The sequence below is a fragment of the Vanessa atalanta genome, chromosome 13 (genome assembly GCF_905147765.1).
Source record: "Vanessa atalanta chromosome 13, ilVanAtal1.2, whole genome shotgun sequence".
In the NCBI taxonomy this organism is placed as follows: Eukaryota; Metazoa; Arthropoda; class Insecta; order Lepidoptera; family Nymphalidae; genus Vanessa; species Vanessa atalanta.
In genome coordinates this window covers 11079709-11107681 of record NC_061883.1, presented here as the reverse complement: position 1 = coordinate 11107681, position 27973 = coordinate 11079709, and the positions used below count along the sequence as shown (strand labels likewise).

At 33.0% G+C, this 27973-nt stretch overlaps 1 protein-coding gene across 1 annotated transcript in view; it reads right to left on the bottom strand.

The window, feature by feature from the left end:
- Positions 1-27973, bottom strand: part of LOC125068168 (GATOR complex protein NPRL2-like) — a 58825-nt gene that overhangs the window by 22528 nt on the left and 8324 nt on the right. The window contains exon 4 of the mRNA XM_047677208.1: positions 27416-27552. Within this exon, the coding sequence (XP_047533164.1) occupies positions 27416-27552 (137 nt within the window). The remainder of the gene's footprint in view (positions 1-27415; positions 27553-27973) is intronic.

Below are 27973 nucleotides of genomic sequence, written 5' to 3'. Positions count from 1 at the left end.
TTGACATTGTTACTCCTGTGTTAACTCATATACTCAATTTTTCCCTTACCTGTCAAAAGTTTCCTGACGCATGGAAAGATGCACTAATCATTCCAATCCCCAAAAAAAGTAATCCCCAATCAACTTCCGACTTTCGTCCCATCTCTATTCTCCCTTTCCTTTCCAAAGTACTTGAAAAACTAATTTTCCAACAATTTAATACTTTCCTTTACGAACACTCTCTTCTTGATCCTTACCAATCCGGTTTCCGTACAGGTCATAGTACTTCCACAGCCTTAGTTAAAGTCACAGACGACATTCGATGGGCTATGGACAACAAACAGCTCACAATTTTAGTGCTCCTAGACTTCAGTAACGCATTCAATTGCGTCGATCACGATATCTTGTTGAGTCTGTTATGTTCTTTAAACATATCTCCATCAGTGAAAGATTGGTTTCAGAGTTACCTCAGAGGTAGAAGACAACGAATTCGTATCGACGAGACTTTCTCGTCATGGTGTGAAGTTCGTGCTGGGGTACCTCAAGGTTGCGTGTTGTCTCCCTTACTTTTCTCTATCTTCATTAACTCGATTACTCATGTTATTTCTTCTCTCTATCACATGTATGCAGACGATATTCAAATATATCAACACTCAACCCTTGAGAACCTGCCTAACGCAATTGCTGCTATTAACAGAGATCTAGTGGCAATTTCTAAATGGAGCAATCAGTATGGTCTTAAAATAAATCCTACCAAGTCACAAGTCATTGTTATTGGCAGCCCAGCTATGACTGCAAGAATTGATTGGGCGAACATTCCCCAAGTTGTTTACAACGGCACTAATATATCTTACTGCTCAACAGTTAAAGACCTTGGCATACATCTAGACCAAACACTTTCCTGGTCAGAACATCTAACTGAAATTAGTAAAAAAACATACGCGTCATTGAACTCCTTGCGACGTCTACAAAAAGTATTACCAATTCCTACCAAAACTATGTTAGCAAGCTCCCTTCTACTATCTATTCTCGATTACGCGGACGCAAGCTATCTTAATCTAACCGAGGACCAGCTTAATAAACTTGAGCGATTACAAAATCTAGCTATTCGGTTTATTTTCGGTCTCCGAAAGTATGACCATGTTTCAGAATTTCGTTCAAAGCTCAAGTGGCTCCCTATACGCCGTCGCCGAAACTTGCATACTCTCTCTCTTCTGTACTGTGTGTTGTTTAATCCGACCGCTCCTTGTTATTTGAAGGAGAAATTCGAATTTCTTGGAGATCAGTATAGTATACGATCATCACGAAGCCTCATCCTAAAACTGCCCGCCTATAGCAGTAAATATTATAAGCAGTCCTTCACAGTGCAGGCAATAACACTTTGGAACAACTTACCGCTAAGCATAAGACAATCTAAATCACTACAAATATTTAAAAATTCTCTGAAGAAATTCTATTTGGACTCTAATAATGATGACATTTGAGATACAGTTATTTAATATCCTATTATACTTTCTATTATATTTATTAATAATATTATATATATATATATATATATATATATATATTTTTATTACATATACTATATAGATATATGTATGTATATATGATTTATCTATAAATATCTATAATTTGTTTTATATTTTATTTATTAGTATTTTTTGTATTTATGTATCTGCTATATTTATTGAGTTGTATTTGTTATTATTCCATTATGTAAGTTTTTACTGCACCACCATATTGCCGTCTTCCATACACATTATTCCTCTAACCCAAAGGTTGTCTGGAAGAAATGGCTTATAAGCCATAAGACCGCCTTTTGCTTGGCCAACTTCGTTTTAAAGACTATATATATATATATTTTTTTTTTTATCATTATGTATATTTGGTGTGCAAAAAAGAGTAAAATAAAATAAAATAAAATAATAGAAAGAGATATCCCAGTGTTAATGTGAACACCTGCTAAACAACGTTTGTAATAAAATTAAAGTTGGTAATTCCTCGAAGATTTGACATTTTGTTAAGCAGCGGGTAGATTTTTGACAATCTATAAGCAAGTATAAACACTTCTATATTGAATAAAGATTTTTGACTTTTGACTTTTTTGACAATATGAACTCGATTATTTATTTTTTATAAATTAGCCACCGTGTAAAAGGAACAATTATTATTTAAATGTAAAAACGAATATAAACAACAAAGAAAATTTAAAATTCTTTAATCGTATTTTATGGAGCAATTTAATCTTTTCCTTATTATTCATGTGCGGTGATAAAAGAAATAACAAATAAAATATACTCAATAGGTCAAGGATATGATCGCCTTGCATAGTAAAAGTCGCCGATTCGAGCCTGATCGCTTGGACTGTTCTATAACAGCATCAAGAGAGAAGCAAGATACAGCTGATGATAACCTGTCGGTTCCCAAACGTTTAACATGTAACGTAAACAGATGACAAATTTACAAAATACGTTTCAGAAATCATTCAGGTGACAAACATGCTGTATATATTTTTTAAGAAAAACTCTCAATTCCAAGTCCAAATTTTATTAAAGCAAGTAAGTAATTAATTCTATAATAAATTGTTTTAAAAAATTAAGAAAAATTTTTTACTAAGATGATTCTAATTTTTTTAATTTTATTTTTTTGTTAAAATTAAATCTGTCATTTTTTTTATTAAATGACAAATTTAACAAACTAGTAACATTTTCAATTAGTTTATGTTAAGCCATTGATTATAATATCAACGCGTTAATTTTTAATCAACGTCTACGGTATTGTATCGTTGACGATAGTTTTATGATGTAAACATTAGGCCATATAAAGATTGATAAGAAAAAACAACAACAAGGTTATGAACATCAAAACATATGTGGTGTTTATCCTACTGAAATCAAAACGGCAACGTTTGAAGCATATTTTGAACACTAGGAATCTGTCACAATAGCGTGACAGTTGTGAAGACTAACTGCAGATTTAAGCTATAACTAAAGCTTCTAGATTATGTTTTGGTCTTATTTAGTATTGATCTCTTAGGGGGCTCCCTTATAGGACAAGGGCAATTCTACTAATATATTACGGTTGTGACACGTTCCCGATTCTATTCCGATCCAACCTTGACTTTTCCGAACAAAAATAAACCTCAGTTTAATCGTAAATGAGGACTATTACTAGTAACTTCTATGGGTTATGATACGATCCCGAATATATTCCGATTCAAAGCTGTGACAAACATTACATTTCCAAGTCCACAACCTTATTAGTTAAACAATGTTTAATAGAATTTACACATACAAGATCACCTGCATAATATGTTAAAAAGTATACAACTAGTATTTATAATCTGTACATACTTACAGTTAATGCAAAATTTTGCAAAGTTTATTTTTCAAACAATCCAAAGTGTTCATTGAGTTTAAAATATTACCAATTGATTATTTTACGATTGCGAAAATTTCTCCCGTCACAATATCCAAATAGTAGGTTGAAAATGCATAGTAACGTATTTTTTGATAATTTCTTCTGCCGTAGCAACTATTATATTTTTTTAAAGTCTACTAGAAAGCAGAGTGACTGTTGTTTCCATCAAAGATATTTATAGGTTGATCCGAGGTAGTTCTTCGAGCCCGATTTAGATAACTCGTCCGTTTCACAATACCATAATATTTAAAAACGTAAACACTTCGCGAGTCAATAATGTTTTTTATCATTAGAAAGTTATCTTGCTAACAGGTTCATAGTTTTTAAAGCTATCGTTTCATTTTGCCGTGAAAATTCTTTGGGCGCTATCCTAACCTAATTTTAAAAATGCCAAAGCGAATTTTGTCTTTGTTGTTACGCTTTTATACATACATTGGCAAGGGGAAAAGAAAAGGACACTGGGTAACGCCTGAAAGGTCAAATTCCATTAGACCGTTTTATTTATTTATTTATTAAGGATCAGCAGTCACTACACTTACACATGGTATACATAAAAACATAGTTATACTTAACATAAACTGTGCGACTCTTTAAGATGGCTACAACATGCATTTTTAGGTATACACAAGTATATTTTTTTACTAAAATAATTTATAATAATAAAATAAAATATTTACAAAATAATTTTATAATACCTTTTATATATCTGAGATAAAGAGGTAACGTCTGTAGTGTAACTTTGTGTGACCAAAATGTTGTTACATATTTGAAATCATTTTAATTCAATTCAATTGCACTATAACACGTTCGACGTCACAAAAGAAACCTGTTCAGATTTAAAAATGTGGTATGGGGGGACTCAAGGACACATACAGGTCTACAAATATTTGTTCAAGGAGGAATCGTTCCCTTGATCAATTTGATAGCAAGTCATTTATATATTCATTAGCAAGTTTTGATAAAAGATTTGTTTTTTTTTGTAAGAATAAACGGTATACGCATGCTTTTGTTTTTTTTTTAATCTTACCTACGAGTACTTCTCACATATAAATACATACTAGCTGTGCCCGCGACTTTGTTCGCTTTTGAATTGAAAAAAGGTTATTGTTGTAGCCTATGTTATTATTTATTACATCAACTATCTGCCAGTGAATGTCCCGTCAAAATCGGTCCAGCCGTTCCAGAGATTAGTCGGAACAAACGCTCAACAAATGCTCTGTTGAAGAAGAAATTTGGTATTAAGCAAACTTGAAGCTCAAGGAAGAACATAGGCTTAATGACTAAAACCTACGAACACCCAACGGCCAGAGCCGATCGCGAAAACTAGTATTTTGAATACACAATTATATTATACACACAATTTATCGTTAAACAAGATACATTAATAATAAATAGTAATGATCATAGCGCCAGCATTCCATTGAAGGTGCCTTCGTTAGGTGTACTATTTAAAAAAAAGTTTAGCATTTTGTCTGAACAGCGCTATGACGTCACAAATAAGACAGACAAGATACCTTACAGCCTCCTTCGGGTTTCAACGCGAGCCGCTCTATAAGATTGACGCGTACAAACGACCTTAATTATTTAAATAGAAAAACACACACATGTCCATTATTCCAATCGAAACATAATCGACCCTTAGATTTACATATTCCATGTGACTTGCTTATAGCTCTGCTATATTATACACTATAGTAGCGGCACGCTATGATGGCCGTTTTGACGTTTGCCCGCTCATGAAGTTTCGTATTTAATAAATAATTACATCAAAGGAGCAAATTGTTGTTCTTTATTGTCAATAGTGACGAGCAGTTAGTCATAAAATTTATCGAATGAGATTTCTAAACTACAAATATTAGGTGACGCGAAGATAACTTTTAACTATTAAATTAATAAAGGACGATTCTGAAATAAATGTGAAAATAGATAATATTTTAGAAAATGAACTTATAATTAATGTGAGTGACGATAGCAGTGAGAGTGAAAGCAGCAGTATGGACGACTCCGATTAAATATAGCCACTAGTGTTTTTGGTTTCTTTTTTTGTATCAATTTATTTCTTGTATGTAATGTGTTTATAAAGTTATTCATTCTAATTCCAATTTTTGATTTAAATTGATTTCGATCGAATATATTACTTAAACTTATTTTATATTTTTTTTTATTAAACCTTTTTAATCAGATACTACTTGCAACAAAAACTTGAATTAAATTACTTGCAAAAAAACAAAGATTTGAATATATTGTATCGATAATAAATTTACATTTCACATCACTTTTTTTATTTGTCAAAACGGCCATCGTATCTTGCCGCTAGTATAGTATATTTAGATATAATACAACACTATACAACTTTACTACGGTTAAAACTGTTTATGGCAACATCGTTAAAACAACATATCGGTTATAATGACCAAAATCAAAGGTCCCGGCTGAATGCTATAACTGTCTTATAAAAAATATTGCTTTTTACGACATTGCTTACTACGACATACCGCATTAAACGACCACATTTGGCTAATGTTTTCGAAAAATTATATCTGTAGAACAACCAGCTGATCCGTATTGTAAGCAATTTGAATAGGCACAGTGTAATTAATGGTCAATGGCTATTATCGTAAAAGTCGTAAAAATATAAACGTGTCGAGATTAGGCACAAATTAAAGGTTTAGGGTATTTTGTAACTCTTAGAAACAAAACACACGCATTTGTACACAAGACGCACCAAAACACAGTGTTGAGTTAATTGTGAAACTGTCAACATATCGGGAGCAAAAAGAAAGCATTTTAAAATCGAAGAAAAGTCGCGTATTAATTCAAATTTACAGAGCGATATTAATTTTAATAAACGTTTTGATTGAAATAAACGAAATATAATTTAATTTCATACATTAATATATTTTGCCTATTAATACCTATGACCTAAACATTAAATAATACCACTTCATTAAAAAATAAGCATCACCGGTTGTTACGACTATCGGTTTTTACGAATCAACATGAGTAGTCCCTTCGATGTCGTTATAACAGATTTTGACTGTACTTATATCTACATAAATTTGTCTTTCAAAGTTACGATAACAACTTCGCTGAAAGTCAAAACGCCATCAAATGATATATACATAGAAATAACTATATTATATCAGAATTGTCTACTTTGCTTTGCTTTTTCGAGGAGCAAGAATTAAACCACTTTCCAATAACTTTCTAACAGCTATTCCAAAATAGACCATGGACATGTACTTGTACATACAAACATCCCCTTATAGATTCACTAACGAAGGCGTTAAATTACTAATGATAGAAAGAGAGAAATTTGTGTATAGCTATTTAGTCGATCTACAATGTTCTATTAGTAAGGCAGTATAAGTATTAAAATCAAATCAAAATACTCTTTATAGTATTTACACCAGTAAATACATAGTTTAGTCACGTTTAAGAAATATGCACAAGAGGCGCCCTTATAGCTAAAACACCGATCTCTTCCAGGCAAACTTAAGGTAGAGGAAAGAAACAGAGATAGAAAGAGGAAGGGTGTACAAAGCAGATATAAACATAATATATAAATACATTACAGTGAAATTATAATATATTTAAAATAAAATATATATATTATTTATTTTAATCTAGGAAGACAGATGAGTAAATGGTCTACCAGATGGTGTCGTCCATGTTGGTGGTGCTTATGGAATCTGGGACTGAACTCAGTACACCTATGCGCTTTATGTGCCTTTTACAGCTACATTGGCTCACTTACATCACAAAAAAAGTATTTAACAATAGGCGATAGAATATACAATTTCTAATATAGAAACATATATCTGTTACGTTTTTCTTCTTCACTCTATTCTTAGTTTCATCGTTTTTTTACCTAACATTTAATCAAACTATAACTGAGCCTCTCCTCCATTGAATATTTTTTGGAATATTGACCTTTCGGGCTATCTATTACCGAATTATTCAAAAATCACTTGACGTATTTTGATGAAATTTAGTATCGTCGTAACCGATATCCCTCAAGTACAACATATCTAGAACTACTTTTCGCATCAAAATCTCATTCTTAAACAAAAAATATAAATCGTTTTAAGCAAAAAATCACGCCGAAGCAATAACAATACGTAGGTACCTAATATTTTTATCAAGGGAAACCATTATTTTGATCGACAAATTGGTTACATTAATTTAACATTTAATGGGAATACTGCATTGAAATTTGAACATTAGAGCCACGCATTAAGACCGATAGTCGCGTTCAAGTTATTTTAATTACGTCATTGTTGATAGATAACATTCAGAATATCAATCAATGTGTTCGAATATTGAATTTCTAATCTCTCCATGAATAACGAAATAACAGCGGCGCATAAATTATTTACTTTGACTTTTTGCTTGTTTACATTAGTTCAGAGCAGGGTTGTCGAACACGAATCGTTACTTAAGTGAAACTTCTCGGGTCATGATGAGAATTGAATTTCAAAGTCGTATTTTAGTGTGGCGTCGTTGTATGAAAAGTTTGTGTAAATAGTTTCAGACACAAAAAGGTTTACTATTAATACAATTTCTATTTTCAACTACTTTTTAAATAAGTCCTATTCAGACGATGTTTTGTATTGATGCTGATGACAATACTCTTATTCGTGTTCATGATTAAAATAAAACTTATTTAAATATATAAACTAAACTGGAAATTCTATTCTACTAACTCTGGATATAACCTGATCTAATGATGAAGCCGTAGACTACCTGCCAGTTAAGTGTGAGCTATTTTTTTGACGTACCTATTCCGTTTTCAGTTTTTACAAGATTTAAACTTGCAATGTTTGTCATGTCAATCTTGCAAGCTGAATTAGAACCTCTCTTTTTATTCAATCAAATTGAGATTTTACATGTTGATTCAATTCAAATGCGTATTTATGACAAGCATGATCTTGGACGACGGAACTTTTTAGAGGTCAACGACGTGGATAAAAAAAAAATGTTATTAAAAGCGTTTTTTTTTAAACTAATTATTTCTCTACATCGCGACAACCCTGAAATAGAAAAAAATTTATAAGAGAGCTCTTTCACTGTTCCGCATAGTAATTGTTAACGGTTGTTACTTGTAGAAAATATTTTTACCATCTCCTAACAACTAATTAGATCGTTAACAGTGATTGATTGTAAACTGCATTGCTTGCATTAGGTGCACCGTGCGGCGTTAACGCGAAATCGCTTATAGACAAGAGTGTCTATAAGCCTTTTAGATAAAAGTATACCTATAAAAAAAGTAAATATATTCCTTATGTAATAATATAAATACAAATATAGAAATAAATGGATAGTATAACGCGTAACGTTTTAGTATTACCGAATAATGTAGATATTTATGTGCATGTTAATTTGCATGTGTGCGTGCCGAAACTTTAAAGAATAGGTGTCTGGGACCTACTAAATAAGCTTCAAGTATTTATTGTTTATTAATGAGGAAGACATGCAGTTATCATAATATAATCAATTAAAACATTTAAAAGATATAAGTAAAACCCAATCAAGTCTCCGCATGTTGTCAAAAAAGTACAAACAGAAGCAGACGTAAACTAAAATGATACATGTATTTATGAACTTTAGGAATTTATATAGGTAAAATAATAACAACTAAAAATAAATAAAGTATAAGCTATTCAGAAAAAAAACAGATAAATTGAATTAGACACATAAACACTACACAGGTAACATCTTATTTCTAAAAAATATTATCATAAAACACTAACGTTATTTATTTTAGGAATGCTCGAAATGTTTTGGGAACAATACGATTCGCTTGTGTGCGAAAGGTTACTATACAATGAGTGAGTTTATGATTGATAGCACACCTTGGGAATGAAACGATCGCCTCCTGGCTATTTCTATTCATATTCAATACATGTACTTAACTAGATTGACAAAAAAAAGACCCGCTGAGTTTCTTTCGCCGGTTCTTCTCTTGTCAGGGTTTCCTTTTCCGAACCGGTGATAGTGTTTAATTTGACTATCAATAAGTAAGTATAATGTTTCTATATTGAATAAAGGAGTTTGAGTTTGATTCACATAACCATGGAGCGGAATCGCGTCGCCAACTTAACCATAACCGGAACTTTTTAACACGTATCTGATTTTCTAGAGGGCAATGATTGATTTTGTCTCGATTGATTGTGTCATTTTTTACTTGGTGGTCCGTGTAATGGCTAGGATGCTTTTGCTGATTTTGACCCTGCTTACCAGCGAACCGCATCATAAAGCATTCGACTTATAGAGGTCAAGAACAACCTTGACCCGCTGTAGGGGCAAGCCCAATAACGCCCTAAACGCATTAACATATTGTTCATGAAGGGCGTATAAATATATTATTAGAACGCGTACAAATATATTATTAGGAGTGATTAAATTTCAAGTATAATTATATTTCTCTTTGACGTCTTAATCAATTTATCGAATTTATGTTCATACTCGATTCCAGGTTACAAAGATTTATAAAAAAAAATGTTAAGTGTACGACCATTAATACACATACTATATGTTCTTCAGCAAGGATACATGATTTACAGTCGAGTAATTTACAGTTTCGCAAGATTCTTCGTCAAAAATGGATATTCAATTATCTACAGTGAAAATTACCCTCAATCTGCAGGTAATTTTTCGAACACGTGAATCATTACACACACAATAGCAGTACGTCTGATAGTTGATTTTGATAGTCAATTTATGATACAACTTGTAACCTTGTAGTACAAGTATAACTTTAACACGTGTATAAATTGAGAATGACTCTGAAGATATATTCTGAAGAAAACAGTTGAATTTTAACTAATGTTTGCAGGTTCTAACTTTTAAGTGTCAAGTGTAACTTTTCATGTCACCTACACGTAGAGGAAATTCTTTCACCAACACGCGTTTGAACTGCGTGAAGGAATCAACTCCGTAACCTTTACTAAGTAGATGATACCTTTGCCCAAAAGTGGGACTTTAATAAGCTGATATGTATTGCTCCAATAATGATATATTCACAGATTTCCGTCATGCTAATATATCCCTTATTTTTATAAACGTTAGTGTTATTATATCTTAATTTTTTATGACTATTAAATTGTTTGTCAATGAAGTGCATCGGAATACATACTGCATTATCTATTATCGCGATATTTATCTTTTATTTTATCATAATAACATTTTGATAAAACCGATACTATAAGTAACACGTGACGTTTCTAAAATGTGTGTGACATTTTAGAAACGGTCACTGACCCGAATTTTAACATTCATTTTATTTTTGGTATTTTTTTATTATTTTTTATTGTTTTAAGTCCGTACTCATTTGGTCACCAATGTCCATAAATATCGGTGCCGTAATAAATGTTAATCATTTACAGTTACATCGCCAATGCGCCGACGACCAGAACAGGGGGAACAGAGATGTTATCTTTTCACTGGCTTACTCGGTCTTTAAATCGGAATACAACAAGACTTCCACCGGCTTGCACAGAGCCCTGTCACCAAGTATTGGCATATATTCATACCTATACATAATTAATAAATAAAATATGTCCTAAAGCGAGCCCATAGACCTACTATATAAGATATATTTTTCAACGAAGACGTCATCATAGAATATGTTATATGAATTTACAATAATAACATAACAGTCTTCCCGACGGAATTTCGTATATCATAAAACCGGTTCACGAAATACTCTGTCTGATTTTATATTTCTTTATCGAAAACGCAATACAAGTTGCTTAGTAAACAGATCATTTCATTATTCCATTAGTTCACGGCATTTTAGAATGCAGTGCAAGTTCATAAGCGAAAGCGGGTAAACGATTTTCAATACCCAAAAACTTATGCATTAGCATAGCATTAGCAGCCCGTAAATGTCCCTTAAAAACTTATGACATATAACCCATTCACAACTATGACATTTTCAATATACTGATAAAAAAAAAACACTACAATAAATAAAACACTGTTTATTTGATAAAGAGAGATTATATATATATATATATATATAAAAAAAAAAACATTATTTTCATAATATATATTGTTGAGGAGTTATTTTTAGGGTTGCAAAGTAGCAATACATAATCAGATTGATCAAGGATCCAATGAGGATTTATTGGATAAGTCCTCTGACTGTATGCAAGTCCATCACGGCCTATTAAGTCAGAAATAACTCGAAGAAAAAATTTGAAGGTACTCAGGTACGCAGAGAATTTTATTAGTAAGTAATCGCAATATGATGGAATCACCTCTATGAATCCTACTTGATAGGGTTTTTTTAAAAAAACCCGGTCATTACAGTACAATCACAGTACACAGTAACAGCCTGTAAATTTCCCACTGCTGGGCTAAGGCCTCCTCTCCCTTTTAGGCGAAGGTTTGGAGCATATTCCCCCACGCTGCTGTACTGCGGGTTGGTGGATACACGTGTGACAGAATTTCGTTAAAATTAGACACATGCAGGTTTCCTCACGATGTTTTTCTTCAGCGCCGAGCACAACATAAATTATTATTTTAAGGTAAAAAATTCAGTGGTGCTTGCCTAGGTTTCAAACCCAGGTATCATTAGTTAAGATGCACGCGTTCTAACTACTGGGCCATCTCGGCTACAGTACAATACTTTCGTTTTATTGTAAACAATACCAATAACAACAACAATTCTATGACCAAAATATAAACTTCCTCTTGCTCCTTCTTTCTCCCTTACAAATAGCCTTCATTTAATTTTTAGTTTGTTTTTATGATATGGTAATCAATACACACATGCACAATTTAATTGGCAATTGAGACCAAATAAGAAAAGTTATTTTGCTTTTTTTTGTTTGTCTTTTTCAAGATTTCCATAAACGCTTATCTTGTGACACTTATACCACAATTAACTTCTAAACGTAAACACTGGCGTTTCCTCAAGGCCTTCCGAGTTACGTTACGTTATCTGAACATTTATAGCTATTCAATTGATTCACGTCTTACATTTTGTGGAAAATTTTAGCATAAATAATTAACATTCAAAAATAATACTTATGGCAATTACAATACAACATATATTTGCATAAATTACTTTCATATATTCATCGTTGTTTAAATTTAATATAATATTTAAATTGACGTTATAATCATAGCACGGCACCTATAAGGGTTGGTTGGTTGGTGGAAGGAAAAGTAAACTAATATCACCTAGCTTCCGACTTCGCAAAGTTAATACATCCTTCCTGATTTACGGTATTCTATTATAAATTTCTATAGTTATTTTTATCTTGGAATATTAAAAAACTAAAAGCAGCATGTCAAAAAGAGATTGATTAATAAGGCATATTACTCAATATAAGACTATATTATTAATAAAAAGCGTGGACTTATATAAATTAAATTGTTTACGATATTGACATACTCTATAAACAAAATGGTGGAAAAGAGTAACTACTGATTTTCTTGCCGGTTCTTCTCGGTAGAATCTAATTACCGAACCGGTATCTTTAGATTTAATTCAACACTGTAACCCGATTTAAAAGCTCCTTTTATAAACCTACTTGAATAAAGAATATTTTAATTTAGATATTCATAGGTACTGGAGTTTCTTTTTCTTGAGTATCTTGTAACGTTGCATTAAGAGGGCCGCGGAGGTTGAATTATTTACTCGAAATACCAAGATCGTATCATATTCAATCAAATTAGTAAGTGTAATGCTTGTATATTGAACAATGGCATTTTGAAATATGATTAAGGTATTATTTGTGTTTTGATATGGTTTTCCTAAGTTCCCGCATAATTTTATTTAGTATATTCTGAAATTTCACGATTTTTCTTCGTATTTATTTCAATATTTGTATTCAAAGCGCATATATTTAACGATTATTTTCAGCAGGAACCTAGTTAATAGTTGCACTATAAAAAAAAGCGCCAAAACACAATGAAAGCCAGCGAAAGTAATTTATTTAAACACTCATGTGATACCCGTTTGACCACTTTCATCTTTTCCTACCATTTTCCGCTACAAACTAGTAAAAATATCTTACTAGTTTAAAACAGCGACCTATTCGGGCTTGTAGTGGACTAAGTTTGTATTTCATGGCAGAATTTATATAATTAGAAATTTACTCACCTTACTTTACAATTGGGTAGGTAGGGAACACTCATCAGATATTCTACCCCCAAACAGCAATACTTAGTATTGTTGTGTTCCGGTTTGAAAAGTGAGTGAGCCAGTGAAGTCGAAGGACGCGACATCTCAGTTCCCAAAGTTGGTGGCGCATTGACGAAGGAATGGTTAAAATTTCTTCCCGCGTCAATGTCTATTGGTAGTGATGTCCACGTACCATATGGCGGCCTTTGCATTTGCAAGTCAGCTAACCTTTGCAATCAAAAAAAATGACAGCAGAAGGCATACTTAGACGACTTATGTTCAGGTAAAGCTTTTTGAAAAGTCACGATCGTAAGCAATTAGGATATGGAGACAATGGACACGCACGAAGTTAATTCACTTTAGGGTATACGTGGGTTGGTTTCGTAGGATCGGATTTCTTTTAAACCAACATGAATACGAAGAAAAAGCTGGAATTCGCTGACGTACGTGTATTCCATAAATTTAATAATTATTATAATTAATGTCGCCTAACGCATACTGACATATCACGCTCGTGTTATGAGACTTTAACAGTTTACTTTAAAAAAAACCTCAACTAATAAATACTAACAATAAAAATTGAAATCCTCTACACGGGAGTTTGAATTATTTTTAAATTATTCAGGAGCAATTTTTCTCCACACATTGCGTACGTGCCTTGTGCCAATGTATCCAACATTGGTTTCTTAATTTTAACTTTGTTCCATATTTAAAATGATCCTCTTGATATATTGAAAAGCATCCTCGGGACCAATTCTACTCATTTCTAAAGTCTTCGATACGTATTATATTGTAAAATAGGAAAACGGCAACCATTATTTTCGATTTGATTGCGATAAAGTGAGAATATGTTAATAGAATTGGCCTCCTGTCTTGGTTAACTACTTAAAAAACGTATGTCGCAATTAAATTTTTATGAACGTTTTCGTATATAATATTTATACAGCTACCTGCTATGATGAAATATACATATTTGTTCGAGTAATTTTATCTACCATAAACCTTAGTCCGCATGCAACCGTCGGACATACTTGTTTCTTGCCACAATAGTATTTATTATGTTTATGACAGTTGAAGTCGGTATTCAGCATACTAATTGAATATATCGTAAGGTCCATTGTTTCGATACTCTTGCAAACACGACTGCTTTAAATAGGAACACGAACATTTATTCCGAATTAGTTCCCGCTCGCGGCTTTGTATGGATCGGTCAGGTCAGGTCAGGCTTTGTGTGGTCGGGTGTAAGGTCCTTTTCTGAACTCCTGCCTAGTTAAAAGCAAAATTTCATGATAATCGGTCAATCAGTTAAGATATGAAAGAGAAAGTAACAACATTTCTGTCTCATTTATAGTATCAATTAATATTACTATTTCATAAATTTATAATGAATGATTTCCAATAAAGGGTTTATTTACCCTAACGAATACATTACATTGTGAAATAATGTTTTAAAATGTATGTACGTATTCAATTATAGGAGAAAACATCAAGAACATTAAATATAGACCAAACTGAATTTAAACAAAAACAAATGTTACATAGTAACTTGCCACTTAACAAATTAACAATGAACTATAAAAAAGGTAAATAATGGTTCATTAAGACAAATAAAGTATACACGTAAAAACTTTTGAGGCTTAATGATAAATAGGACCCATTGTATTAACGTTGTAGGGAAACAATATTTATGATTCCATGGGAAGAATTAAATGGATTCTAGCGCGGTCATTGACCTTTTAGTATCCAGATTCATGACTATGCACTTTTTTATCGGAACGAAGGTGTGAAGAAATCATCCCTCGCGTGACCGTTTTAAAAATAATCGTCGTGGAGGAAATGACTTTCGAAATTTCTTTACAAATACACTCTAGTTGCTCCGTTCGGTTAACATCCATGTTAAACGTTACTGTTAAGCCCCGTTGGCTGTTGCCGTGTCGTCATAAGTAGTCTATTCCAATCGAAGAAGTTCAACAAACCTTAGATTTACGTGTTCCGTGCGATATACTAACAGTTCTTGATTTGTATGTCTTTAATTTATAATAAAAAACTACTCCACTAACTATTTCCGATAACAGCTTCTTCGATGTTCAAAACGCAATTTTTTCGCAGATCCATATTCAAGCTCCACCAATGAAATAAATATTGCGTCAATTTGATATGAAATGTTGTTTATTTGGCTTTTGTCCTTATGTATTTGGAATATACGACAAGCTATAACTTTTCTCATAAATGGGCTAAACGTATAGTTTATACATATAGTTACCTTTTTTTTCTCGCTGGAAAAACGCGTTACACGTTACGCGCTTCCCCCACGTGATGGAAAGTGGGGGGGTGTGTGGGACTCCCCGGAGCCCCGGACGCCGAGTGCGCCCAGGTACGCCGTTTACCCACTAAAAAACCAGCGGTACCCTCTCCGTCTTTCGGCGGGCGCCACGGGATCGCTTGCGCATGCTGCCGTGACGTACGTATAGTTACCTAGCTGACTACTAAATAAATAACTGTCAAAGATATAAAATTTATTTGTATGAACAAGTAGATTTTAATCACATATAATATATATATATTACAATCCCTTAGGTACCTACTCGTAAAAGCATAATTAAACTATTTGTTGTAAATTTTCTTACATTACTTTGGAACCGTCCGTAAATTAATTCAAACCCTTTATTGCACAGAAGCGCAAATATACATAAGTACAAAATTTATATAACAATATTAAATACACACTCAACAATACTACATACAATTTACGTACACATAATCCTGCTTGTGTTGGCTGAGTATATAATTTGTATCACTCCTATTTGGGCGCACGCTGACCTCGTTGTGACATAGGGCCATTAATTGAAGATTCAAACTACCAGTCAGGGCCACGATATGATTAATATACTTAGTAAGAGATCAAAAATAGAAACATACATTTTTAAACAAGCGTTTCTGGTGTTATGGACATAATTTTCTTATTATGATTTTGTAAAATTACTAGTTTAATATTTGTTGTGTGTTTATAAATATTGTATTTTCAATGTACTGCTGGCAAAGTTTTGTAACAGTAAGAAGTTTATTGATTCTACTGGCTAACCCGCGCAACAGAAATAGAGCGATTGTCATTTTGATATTTTTTGACCAAATTGTTACTGCCACAGCTAGCCAATCGCGCAGAGATTTTTTAGTTCTATGGTCCATTCCCTTGTTCATGCTTGAAGCTGGATGTTTATAATGCGCCATCTATCTTGGAAACTAAGATGTTACGTGCCCGTAGTAGTAAAAAAAAATCAGATGAGTGGGTGGTACCTACCAAGTTGGGCCTGCACAAAGCCTTACAATCAAATCGTTTTGTGTATGAACAGTATCATAGACATAGAGTATAAGTTATTCTTGTGCAATGTTTTGCAGGAAAGATTTACGGGAGATCTGTTAGAGGAATTTTGAAGGCTAATAAATGTCAACTCAATTATGAGTAATGTTTTATTGTCATCGTTCTGTACCACTTGAATCTTTATACGCAGGCATTTGAAAATTTGAATCGTATCCGCGAAAATTCAAATCGCGCTAATCATTTTGAAGTGCGGAGTTAATAACAGCCTGTAATAAATGGAGCAAAGGGGGTTTAGAGCTGATTCCGATTACTGATTGGTGGCTTTAAATGCGGTAACATCCCCACGATGTTTCCTTTACCACCCAGAACGTGATGAATTATAAAATAACCGAGTCGTAAGCAGTGGCGTAGCTATCGTAGGGCCAGGTGGTGCAGTGCACCAGGGCCCCTGAGCTCTGGGGGCCCTCTAACCTAAGATATGAAAAGAGCTTTGAATAGAGATGAAGTATAAATTTAACTTACTAATGATTTGTTCAACTCAAATTGTATCCTGTATCCCATTCTTATTACTATCTATAATTTTGAATGGTTATATACGTTAAAGAGAGGTACGATTCTTTTTCTATGCACCGGGGCCCTTACCCAACTAGCTACGCCACTGGTCGTAAGCCCAAATAAATATACCAATTACACACTGCCTACATTTTAACTTTATTCGGTTAGTATTTTTTATTACTTAATATATAAAACTCTAGAAAACGCACAGTAAAACATAAAATTATTGTAAATGAAGTTATTTATATTCAACAATTTAAATATATATGAGACGAAAATATAAAAACATCAAATGAAAAAATGGAAACCTGCTTTGTAATTTGATCGACATATTTAAGTCAACGCGTGTGAATATTATATGCCCAATAACTATACTTTGTAGATATGAAAATAATACATTTTTTTTAAATTTTAACGACGTTGTTTTTTTCTGCTCACAGAAATATTATAGAAATGTTGCAATAATGCATAGAATGTGTGTCTACACTTTTTTTTTATGTCATAGGTGGCAAACAAGCAGGAGGCTCATCTGATGGAAAGTGACTACCACCGCCCATGGACATCTGCAACACCGGGGGGCTTGCAGGTGCGTTGCCAGCCTTCAAGGAAAGAGTACGCTCTTTTCTTGAAGGTTTCCAAGGCGTATCGGTTCGGAAAAACCGCCGGCGAAAGCTGATTCCACAGAGTGATTGTGCGAGGCAGAAAATGCCTTAAAAATCGCGCTCTTGTGGATTTTCGGACATCTAGGATTATTAAGATAATATATAATTTATTAAGATTTTATACATCAACATTTTCCTTTTGTAACTTTTTTAATTGTTACGTTTACTTTTCGATCTTCCTAATCAAATATGGCCGTTATAGAGAAAATGGATAACATCAAAATTGATGGTTATTTAAAGAAGTGCCGGAACCGGACTGGAATGCAGAAGACGAAGAAATGGCAAAGGTCTATGTCCAGCTGTGTAATTAAAGTGGCTGATAAATGATGCTTAACCAACAGCCATACCAGGTAACCTTTCATCAAACAGTACGGTAGGGACATCAAATCAGAAGAAGAAGCATATCTTTGACGTAAGTCTGCCTTCTGCCGATTGTCCTGCAGTGTGACGCACTGCACCGAAACTAAATTAAAATATTACATAAAAATTGAATATGATACGTAACCTAAATAAATTTTAAGTTCTGATTGAAAATATTGAACTTACGTTTTATATATGATATAAATTCTAGGGAAGGATATTATAGAATAGTCTAGAAACAAACGATTAAAGTTTAAAGGGATGAATGTGTTTTCAAATTCGATTTACGAAAATAGTAACATTCATTAAACTCACCATGTAACCGAGGAAATTAGGCTGTTATTGATAGAAGTGGCGAGACTGGTCTTATTAATAGCCAATTGGTAAGAAGCATAAGATGATTTTTATTTAAATTTAACCCATAACGTTGCGTAAGTAGGATTACCGTAAATCTTGATCACAATTCGGGACTAAAATATCTATAGCTTATTTATAGCTGGATTTAAATTGTACTAAAAGATATTTCGGCGCGATAAAAGTAAAATTTCAAGGTCGATTTTGAGTGCCAGTACAATTTTGTATATGTAACTTTAATAAATTATTGTTTTTCAATCTTTTTTAAAAATCAACGTCCGCCTCGAGGACTGAGTTTTTGTTTTTAAGCTTCTTGTATCTTCATCTTTATTTACTGCAAAAAAACGTTACATTTAGGACAAAAGGCATAATAACGGACAGTCACATAGCTAGGCTGATAGAGGCCCAGTTGCGTTGTTATTCATCTAAATAGATATGACTTTTTGATATTTTTTTTCATTTCTATCTGTAACTTTTAAAACAGTAATTAATGAACGTAAAAAAGATCGTATTACAAAAACCAGGTACTCCAATGATGGTTGGTCTAACACTCCTGTGTCTAGGAAAGCACTAAGAGTCGTGTCAGAGCCACCGCCTGTTCGGCGCCTAAATACTTTAAGGCTATCTGACTATAGACGAACCCGAGAGAGCACATACTGCACACTTGTGCACGGTAATATCTCATTCGGTATTGTCTAGTCTTTGTGGATAGGCAAAGAGGCTAGCATAAATTTGGAGGGCAATCAATTTTACAAATACACAATACAAATATTAGGAATGTGGCAACCCGAGCTGTGAAGGTGAGCGTTGATGTACATTGTAAAGTGGTGCCCGTTTAACGTAAACCATGGTCGCAAGTCTGCACGGAGTTTCCCTCTCTACCACACAATGGACCCGGCACCCGCACGGTAAATAGAATGCTGAGAAGTTTCGTCTCTGTTAGTGAAAGAGTCTCGATACGATGATTTGAAATATTAGTATGGTAACATTAGTAATATTTTATTTTTTAACGTTTTTATCATTAGTAAAGAGAAGAGTCTCTTGCTGAGTCTCAAGTCTGCTATTCTAAGATATTATCTTAACATTAAATAAAATCTATTAAAATGTCAATTAAATTATATTGATTTTGATTATAAAAACATAATTGATGGCCACTTTGTGTGAGATATTATTAAAAACCTTAGCCGATGATTATCTTGGAACGATCAGCGAGCTACAATAAACAATCGTTAACATTTAAAAAAGACACACATAAAGTATATATTTAAAAATTAACATCGAAGTCGGTTATTTATTCAAGGTTTATGTAATAATGGAAATAAAACAAATAAATAATTTTATTATTCATCGAGATTTCTATTTACATTATTACATCTTTTTTTAAAAGTTATTTTAGTGTAAGACCGGAAATAAGCAGATTAATTTTAACATTTTATTTTTATTTATAGTAGGTATTCACAGACACATTTCAGTATTAATAAATAATGTATACTCGCATAGAAACAGTAATAATACTTATCATAATATTTGGTGCGGGTCTGTAGTAGTCTGATTTATCACATAGGTCAGTGCACTCTTTATCACCAAAGTTCCATTTATACTTATGATATGCAATCACAACATGTATACGAATTGGCAATTCTATTTGTATTGTGTTGCCAAGAGGGGAATGGATGAATTGAATTATTTAATTGAAGCATTGTACAATTTGTATCCCACTTTTTATGATACTTCGACATCAGTATGCGTGTTGTTTTTGTGTAGTTGGCTAATTATTTATTAATATTAATAATGCGAATGTTATTAACAGGTATCTTCTAGGAAGTTTATTATATAATTTTACTCTATACTTATAAAGCGTCTGTTACTCTCAGTCCGTGTCTCACAGCCTAAACTCCTGAGTCTAGTTAGCTAAAAACAAACGTATATTTTATAATATAGGTTTGCTTAGAAATAATTTGCCCGTACAATATACTTAGTGCGAAATTGACTTGTACGCTATCGGGGCGTACATACAGTAAGATATTTTTTCTAAATTTGGAAATATAATAGTATTTTATGAACCGCCAAGTTATGTTATTGACAACAATTCGATCTTGACCTCTTGAGCTATTTTCGCAACTAATACGGCGCAAGCCTTACGCTTAACAGGGATAGAAAAAGCTTAATCGTAGCTTTATAGTAGTAGTATTTGATTAAATAAAAGAATTTAAGGCGTTGTGAAGCTAGCCACAGGTAATCTTTATATATAAAAGCGAAATACCACACACTGATTGATCACGAAATCTCAGAAATTATAACTAACTAATATAAGATTTTACGAAACTCCAACCTTAAGGGAGTAAAACGCGGAAAGCCGCAGTTTCAGCTAGTCATAATATAAAGGTCACTATTTCCACAAGATACCAATAGCAACAGTGACTTTGTAAACAATAAATAATCAATATTGTCTTTAAAATTCATGATCCGACGTCTCACTGCGCAGACTTGCATTTGTTTAGTCGACCGTTAAACATTAACTGACAAGACAACTCATAGTGAAATTTTAATTTGTTCCAATTCAACCTCAGCTCCTTACTGATTGTTAAAATAATCGATCGCTGGTTTGGAAAGAAATTGACAATGCACGTCTAAAAAGAACCGACCAAAGAAACTAAATAATTTCATCCAGTAAAGATAACAAACATTAAAAAATAAACTGAAAAATTTAAAAGATAATTGTCAGGAAGTGACGAATGTCACTGGGATCAAAAAGGAGATGGCCATCGTGTCATTGACCTTTCCATTAATCAGCCAACGATTAAAGAAAACACGTTACAACAATTAACTACGCACTAAATAATTTACGACTGCAGTCTTTAACGACATTGAGCAAGGATTGATGTTCCGCACAGACATACGTTTGTATCGTCAAGCGAATTTTTATCTTACAGAAGAGAAAAACTAGTAAACAGCGATAATAGTCAAATAATCCATTTTGAGGCTGGGTTAGTGAACATTGATTAATCGATAGAATAAATTTGTACTGTACTTACTAGGAATCATCTTCTTGATCAAATTTAGATTGCGGCTGTCAAGACCAAGTAGAACCAAGTGGATATATTATAGAGAAGAGCACTCACATTATAGTCGTATGGGACGGTTAAAAACGTCACGGTTGATGAGAGATTGAACGTAGAACCCATATTCCACTCTAGCTCTGGTATACTTGTAAGAATTTTCTGACGAAAAACCCCTAAAAACTTTGCTTTGACTGTCAAGTTATCAAGTTTTCACAGGCACTGTCCGTTTTTTTTAAATATATAAACGGTCGTAATCGGTGGCAAAAGGTTGACCTGATGGAAAGTGATTACCACCGCCCATGGACACCTGCATCAAAAGGGGCTTGCAGGTGCATTGCTGGCCTTTAAGAAACGCCGTGTTAATATCTTCTCTTTTGTTTTAGTTTACGTTATTTTGGATATAGCTGCATAATTTTATTTCCAAGCAGCATTGCGGTCTAAATAATTCAGATTATTAATGACTTAACTATTTAGTTGTCAGTTATATGCCTATGTTGTTTGGAGTAATTTTTTATCAACGACTTCATAATTGACCAGGAAATGCTGTACCAGTTGTCTTTGATGCTAGCTTGACTTTTGTTAAATTATAAAACAGGAAGCCATAAATAACCATGTCTCACCGCCAATACAATGTTATTTTTATGAATCGCAGTTCTTAAAAATAAACAGTCAATAAATATCGTGATTCATCGTTTTGCTTTCAGCATAATTTGGAATGCAAATACTCGTATATGTTCATATACCTAATCTATATATAGAAAAGCAAAATACCACTCACTGGTTAATCAAGAAATCTCAGAAATTTAAACGCCTATAAACTTGAAATTAGGCAGGTAGGTTCTTTATAGGGTGTAGCCGACCGCATTGTACGAAACTATGGGGGTAAAATGGGGGTTGGAAGTTTGTGTTTTATAAATTTCGCTCGGCTAAAGCCGCAGGTTCAGCTAGCATTGTTATGATATAAAAAAAAATACTATATACTAACATCCAGTACCATCAACGTTATGAATTAAACAATAGTATCGGTTAATTAATAATCCGTTCGTGTATTCACATCATTACCAGTGTCCAGGGTCTTTATTTACCTTAATGGAAATATAGTGCTTTAAATAGTTAATAAGAGCCGAGATGGCCCAGTGGTTAGAACGCATGCATCTTAACCGATGATTTTGGGTTCAAGCCCAGGCAGGCACCACTGAATTTTCATGTGCTTAAAATGTGTTTATAATTCATCAATCGTCAAATTCAACATCGTGAGGAAACCTGCATGTGTCTCATTTCAACGAAATTCTGTCACATGTGTATTCCACCAACCCGCATTGGAGCAGCGTGGTGTAATATGCTCCAAACCTTCTCCTCAAAGGGGAGGAGTAAAATGAGGGTTGACGGTTCATGTGCTATAGGTATATAAATTTCGTTGCGGGCAAAGCCGAATCAGCTAGTGAAGTATAATCCTAACAATTTATAAAAATATATGCCGTAAGCAATCTCTCGATAAACTCAGAGCGATTAGAAGCGAGTAATATGCACTATTTTTTGCATACCTCTTAATATGCCACAGATACTTTAAGCTTTGCCAAATAATAAATTGAATCTCAATTTTAAACAAAAATAAATATCTAACGCTTCTATCTCGTTAGTATGCGTTTAATTTCATGCGCGATAAAAATCAATTGTATTCAATTGACATACCGATGTATTTTAGAATTATAGTAAAAGAGTTACTTGCAATTTATTCTCATTCGATTCGTTTTTTTTAAATCGTTATTTTGTTAAAATACGATTGAAAAATACTTCTAAGCGTCTCGAATAAAATATATTTTGTTTATTAATATATGAACAATGTCCATGAGTATATCGAGTTAATTCGTGACGATCGTTAAAAAGTATCGACTAATATGATCGGAATGCGAAACTAGTGCTGATTATTTTGTTTATTATTGTGCAGTAACATTCGATGTTATTGTATTAAGGAAGTATAAAGGTTTTTGGAAATATTTATAACTAGCTAAGCGTCACTCGCTTTAAACATTACCTCTCCGCCTTCGTGGGTCTAGGCTTGATGCTTATTTATAGATGTCAAAGATGAGAACGCCTCGAAATTGTAGCCAACTCTTGGCTTCTTACAAAATTCACACTAGTATAATAGATTGAAATTTCGCGAGTGTCAAGCGTAGTAAGTACCTAATAAAGTTGGTCCGTTTGTTTTATAGTTTCTTAGTAGTGCGACAGTCTATCACATAACAATAATCTAAGGCTTAATGTTACTTAACTCAATAAATAGGCTATAAGAACGTTCAAACAAAAAATCTATTCAGTTTTATATTTCACAGCGACCCGCCCCGGCTTCGCACGGGTGCAATGCGGATACTAAATATACTATAGAATGTCTTACAACGTTCACACTTTTTCAGTCATTAGACAATACAAACCGCTATGTCCCTGCGTTTTAGATCTGTAATATCTTTGAAAATATTCATTTAAATTACACGCTGTAAAGGGCCATATTGATCTATATTAAATGCACAATGTATTTAAGGATACTTAATTGGATAAGGATTACTGCTGTGTTGCTTAAAATCGCTTCGAAAATAAGCCATTATTTCTCGTAAAAAGTAAAGGATAAATGATTGTCGTTGGCTATCCCTAAGAGATAGACATATACCATCGAGGTATTTTTTAAAGATCTTTTTAAGGTGTACAATACTGTAGTACATTATTTTGATCTGTCTCGTTGGGTGTTTATCTACGACATCACTTCAGAAACCTCTAAAATTATCAGTGTTTCTCTACTATATTGTGCATCTATTACACATATAAACCTTTCACTTGAATCAATATATTTATTATAAAAAACCGCAATAAAAATCCGTTGTGTAATTTTAAAGATCTAAGCATACATAGGGACAGACAGCGGTAAGCGACTTTGTTTTATACTATGTAATGACAATGAAGTGTAGACACAACCCACCCAATGGTCAATAATATAAAAAGTATGGACATATCTTACGATCAATTGAACTGCAACGCAGTATGACTAGAATTAATTAAATTACCGCAAAAAGCAAATGATATGTAATTATTATTATATTCGTATAATATTATATGTGAGTAGTGTGTATTGACTTTAAAATAAGCTAATACCATTACAATACGATATTCAAACCGCGTCGTCGATTATTCCTACGTTTATATATAAAAGGCAGTTGAAACTTCATAATAATTTAAGACGCATTATATATTGAGATTAAAAATAATTACAAACAAATTTTAATATGTTTACATTACATTACATTAACAGCCTGTAAATTTCCCACTGCTGGACTAAGGCCTCCTATACCCTTGAGAAGGTTTGGATATGATATTGATATTCCACCACGCTGCTCCAATGCGGGTTGGTGGATTCACATGTGGCAGAATTTCGTTCGCAGGTTTCCTCACGATGTTATCCTTCACCGCCGAGCACGAGATTAATTACAAATACAAATTAAGCACATGAAAATTTAGTGGTGCCTGCCTGGGTTTGAACCCGCAATCATCAGTTAAGATGCACGCGTTCTAACCACTGGGCCATCTCGGCTCTTAATATGCTTATGACGTTTATATATTTTAATTGTTTGTTATTTTTTTTTTGTTGGCGGTTGAATATCTGATGAGTGGGTGGTACCTTCCCAGGGGGGCTTGCACAAAGCCCTACCACCAAGAAATTCTATCCTTAGCTTAGTCATTAGCGGTATAGACTTATAAAATCGTCTTTCCTAAATGACCGTTATCAAATAGTCAATACTATTAAGTCTAGAAAGCTAAAATTTGGAATATCGGTTTCTTTTATAAACTGTGAAAATATGAAATTAGTATCTAGTACAATTTATGACGAAATTGTCAGATCTGTCCGCCAGCAACAGATTTTAAATTAAGAATTTGTAAATCAAACAGTTTTAGTACCGCGAAAGTTTATGAGCCGCCTAGCAATGTTATTGACAACAGTTCGATCACCTCATTTACTAATAATGGAATGGCAAAATTTGTATGAGATTTAACAGAACAAACCTCTAAGGGTATCCTTAGAGATGAAGAAAATATTATAAAGATAGCTAAGAGAGGTTTAAATAGAAACAATAAAACTTTACCGGTTCGAACCGGAATCATATTATATAGATTCGAGTACGTTTACCGTTAGACCAACGACGTAGATTAATTATAATATCGATAATAATACGTGAAATTAAATATGTATATGTTTACAGTAACTGCAGACACAATATATATAAATATCTATAAAATCTTAGCTCCTAAGGTTCGTAGTGCATGGGGATGTAAGGAATGGTTAATATTTGTCTGATCAATGTCTTTGGTGGTGACTTCTTACTTACACGTGGTCCACTTACCCGTCCAACTATTACATCAAAAATGTTCAAAGGATCATATTGAAGAGAGTACCAAACGGCGTTACAATAGTTGCGTGTAATATAATAGAAAATGAGTTATCATGAGAAGGTTAAATACTTAAATAGTCAAGGCTCGAATCGTAATAATTTTCATTAGTTACGGCTTTAAACTATCCGTGACAATATATGATTATGAGATTATTTATAGGGTGACGCATTACAAAAGAACTTAAACATACGGTTCAACTTTCTAAGTGTGCGTGAATCCTTGACATTCGCGAAATTTCATTCTATTTTACTAGTGTGCGTGCACTTAGTGACCAAGAAATGGCCACAATTTTTTTCGTCGCGTTCTCATCTAGAAATAAGTAATCTATGATGTGACTAATAACACCTCTCGTTAATATTCGTTACATTAAATAAAAACACTTTATAAATGTTTAATATCATCATGATTTGTTTTAATTGTTATTTAATTTTCTAATTTAATATTTCATGTTTTGTTCTGTAATTTTAGATTGACGAATCTTGAATATTATAAAGTATAATTTATATATAATTATTATGACAAAACTCTTTATAAAGTTGATAGGTATCAATCAATTAATATTTAAAAAAATCTTAGTGCTTACGCCTGTATGCCTGTGTGTGTGCGCAAAACGGTGACATTGTACAATTTGTACCGATTTAAAAAAAAAAAACTTTTTGCTAAAACAGACATCGTGACTGTATAAAATCGAAAGATTGTATGACTTTATAAACGCTCGCTGATTTATGAAATTCCGGGAATTATTGATAGTAGGTTCAGTAAAATGTGTAGTTGTAGTATTTGTAGTATGTATAGTGTTTAATGTACGAGAACGATGTCGCCACTACTCGTGCTAGTGAAATATAAGAATGTAAAACGAAACTAAAATGTCGTCGTCATTCTTCGCCCTATTCTCTTCTGCCACTTCCGTCGCTAATTCAATGGCTATACTCTGTTCAATTAAAAGGTTTTAACACACTTCACAAGACCAATAAAATATATCTTCAGCAGAAAGTATTTACTTTAACTTTTCGGTGGTGGCTTGGTGGTATTATACGAAGTGGTTGTTAGATTTCTTATAAGATATCAGTTATCCTGACACATACATTTATATATCGTAGTTGTTTTTATATATACTTTGTACACATACCTGGTTAGTGGTGAGATCCCACTGATCAGCGACAAAGGACTGCCGGCTGTAGAGGAACACGGGCACCTGGTGATCTTTGACGGGTGTTGGGTCGCTGTTCACCCGCACGACCGTCAAGTGAGTCGTGGTTGTACCCACTGTTAATAAAACATTTAGGATAAATAATGTATTTCTAATTTACCCGTTGATAAGTATTATAATCGAACAGTTTTGCTCATATTCTTTTATTTATTTATTTATTTATTGATAGATTTTCGAAAACCATCGGCATTTCACAAATATCACAAAATGTTGTTAAGGAATAGTAGGAAACCATTTCTTGTACGGTGTGATAAACCACTACAGGTGTTTACATTATACAATACGACGATCAAAATGTAATTCAATAGTTTTACGCACATCTATATGAATATCACAGATTATTCAAGCTCTCGACCATTAGTATCGCGTTCGTTCGATGTTAAATGTTGTTTATTTGATTTTTGTCACCTTGTGGTTAGAAATGACTTGAATTTCTTTGATCGTTACCAACAATTATTATCATTAAATTAATAAATA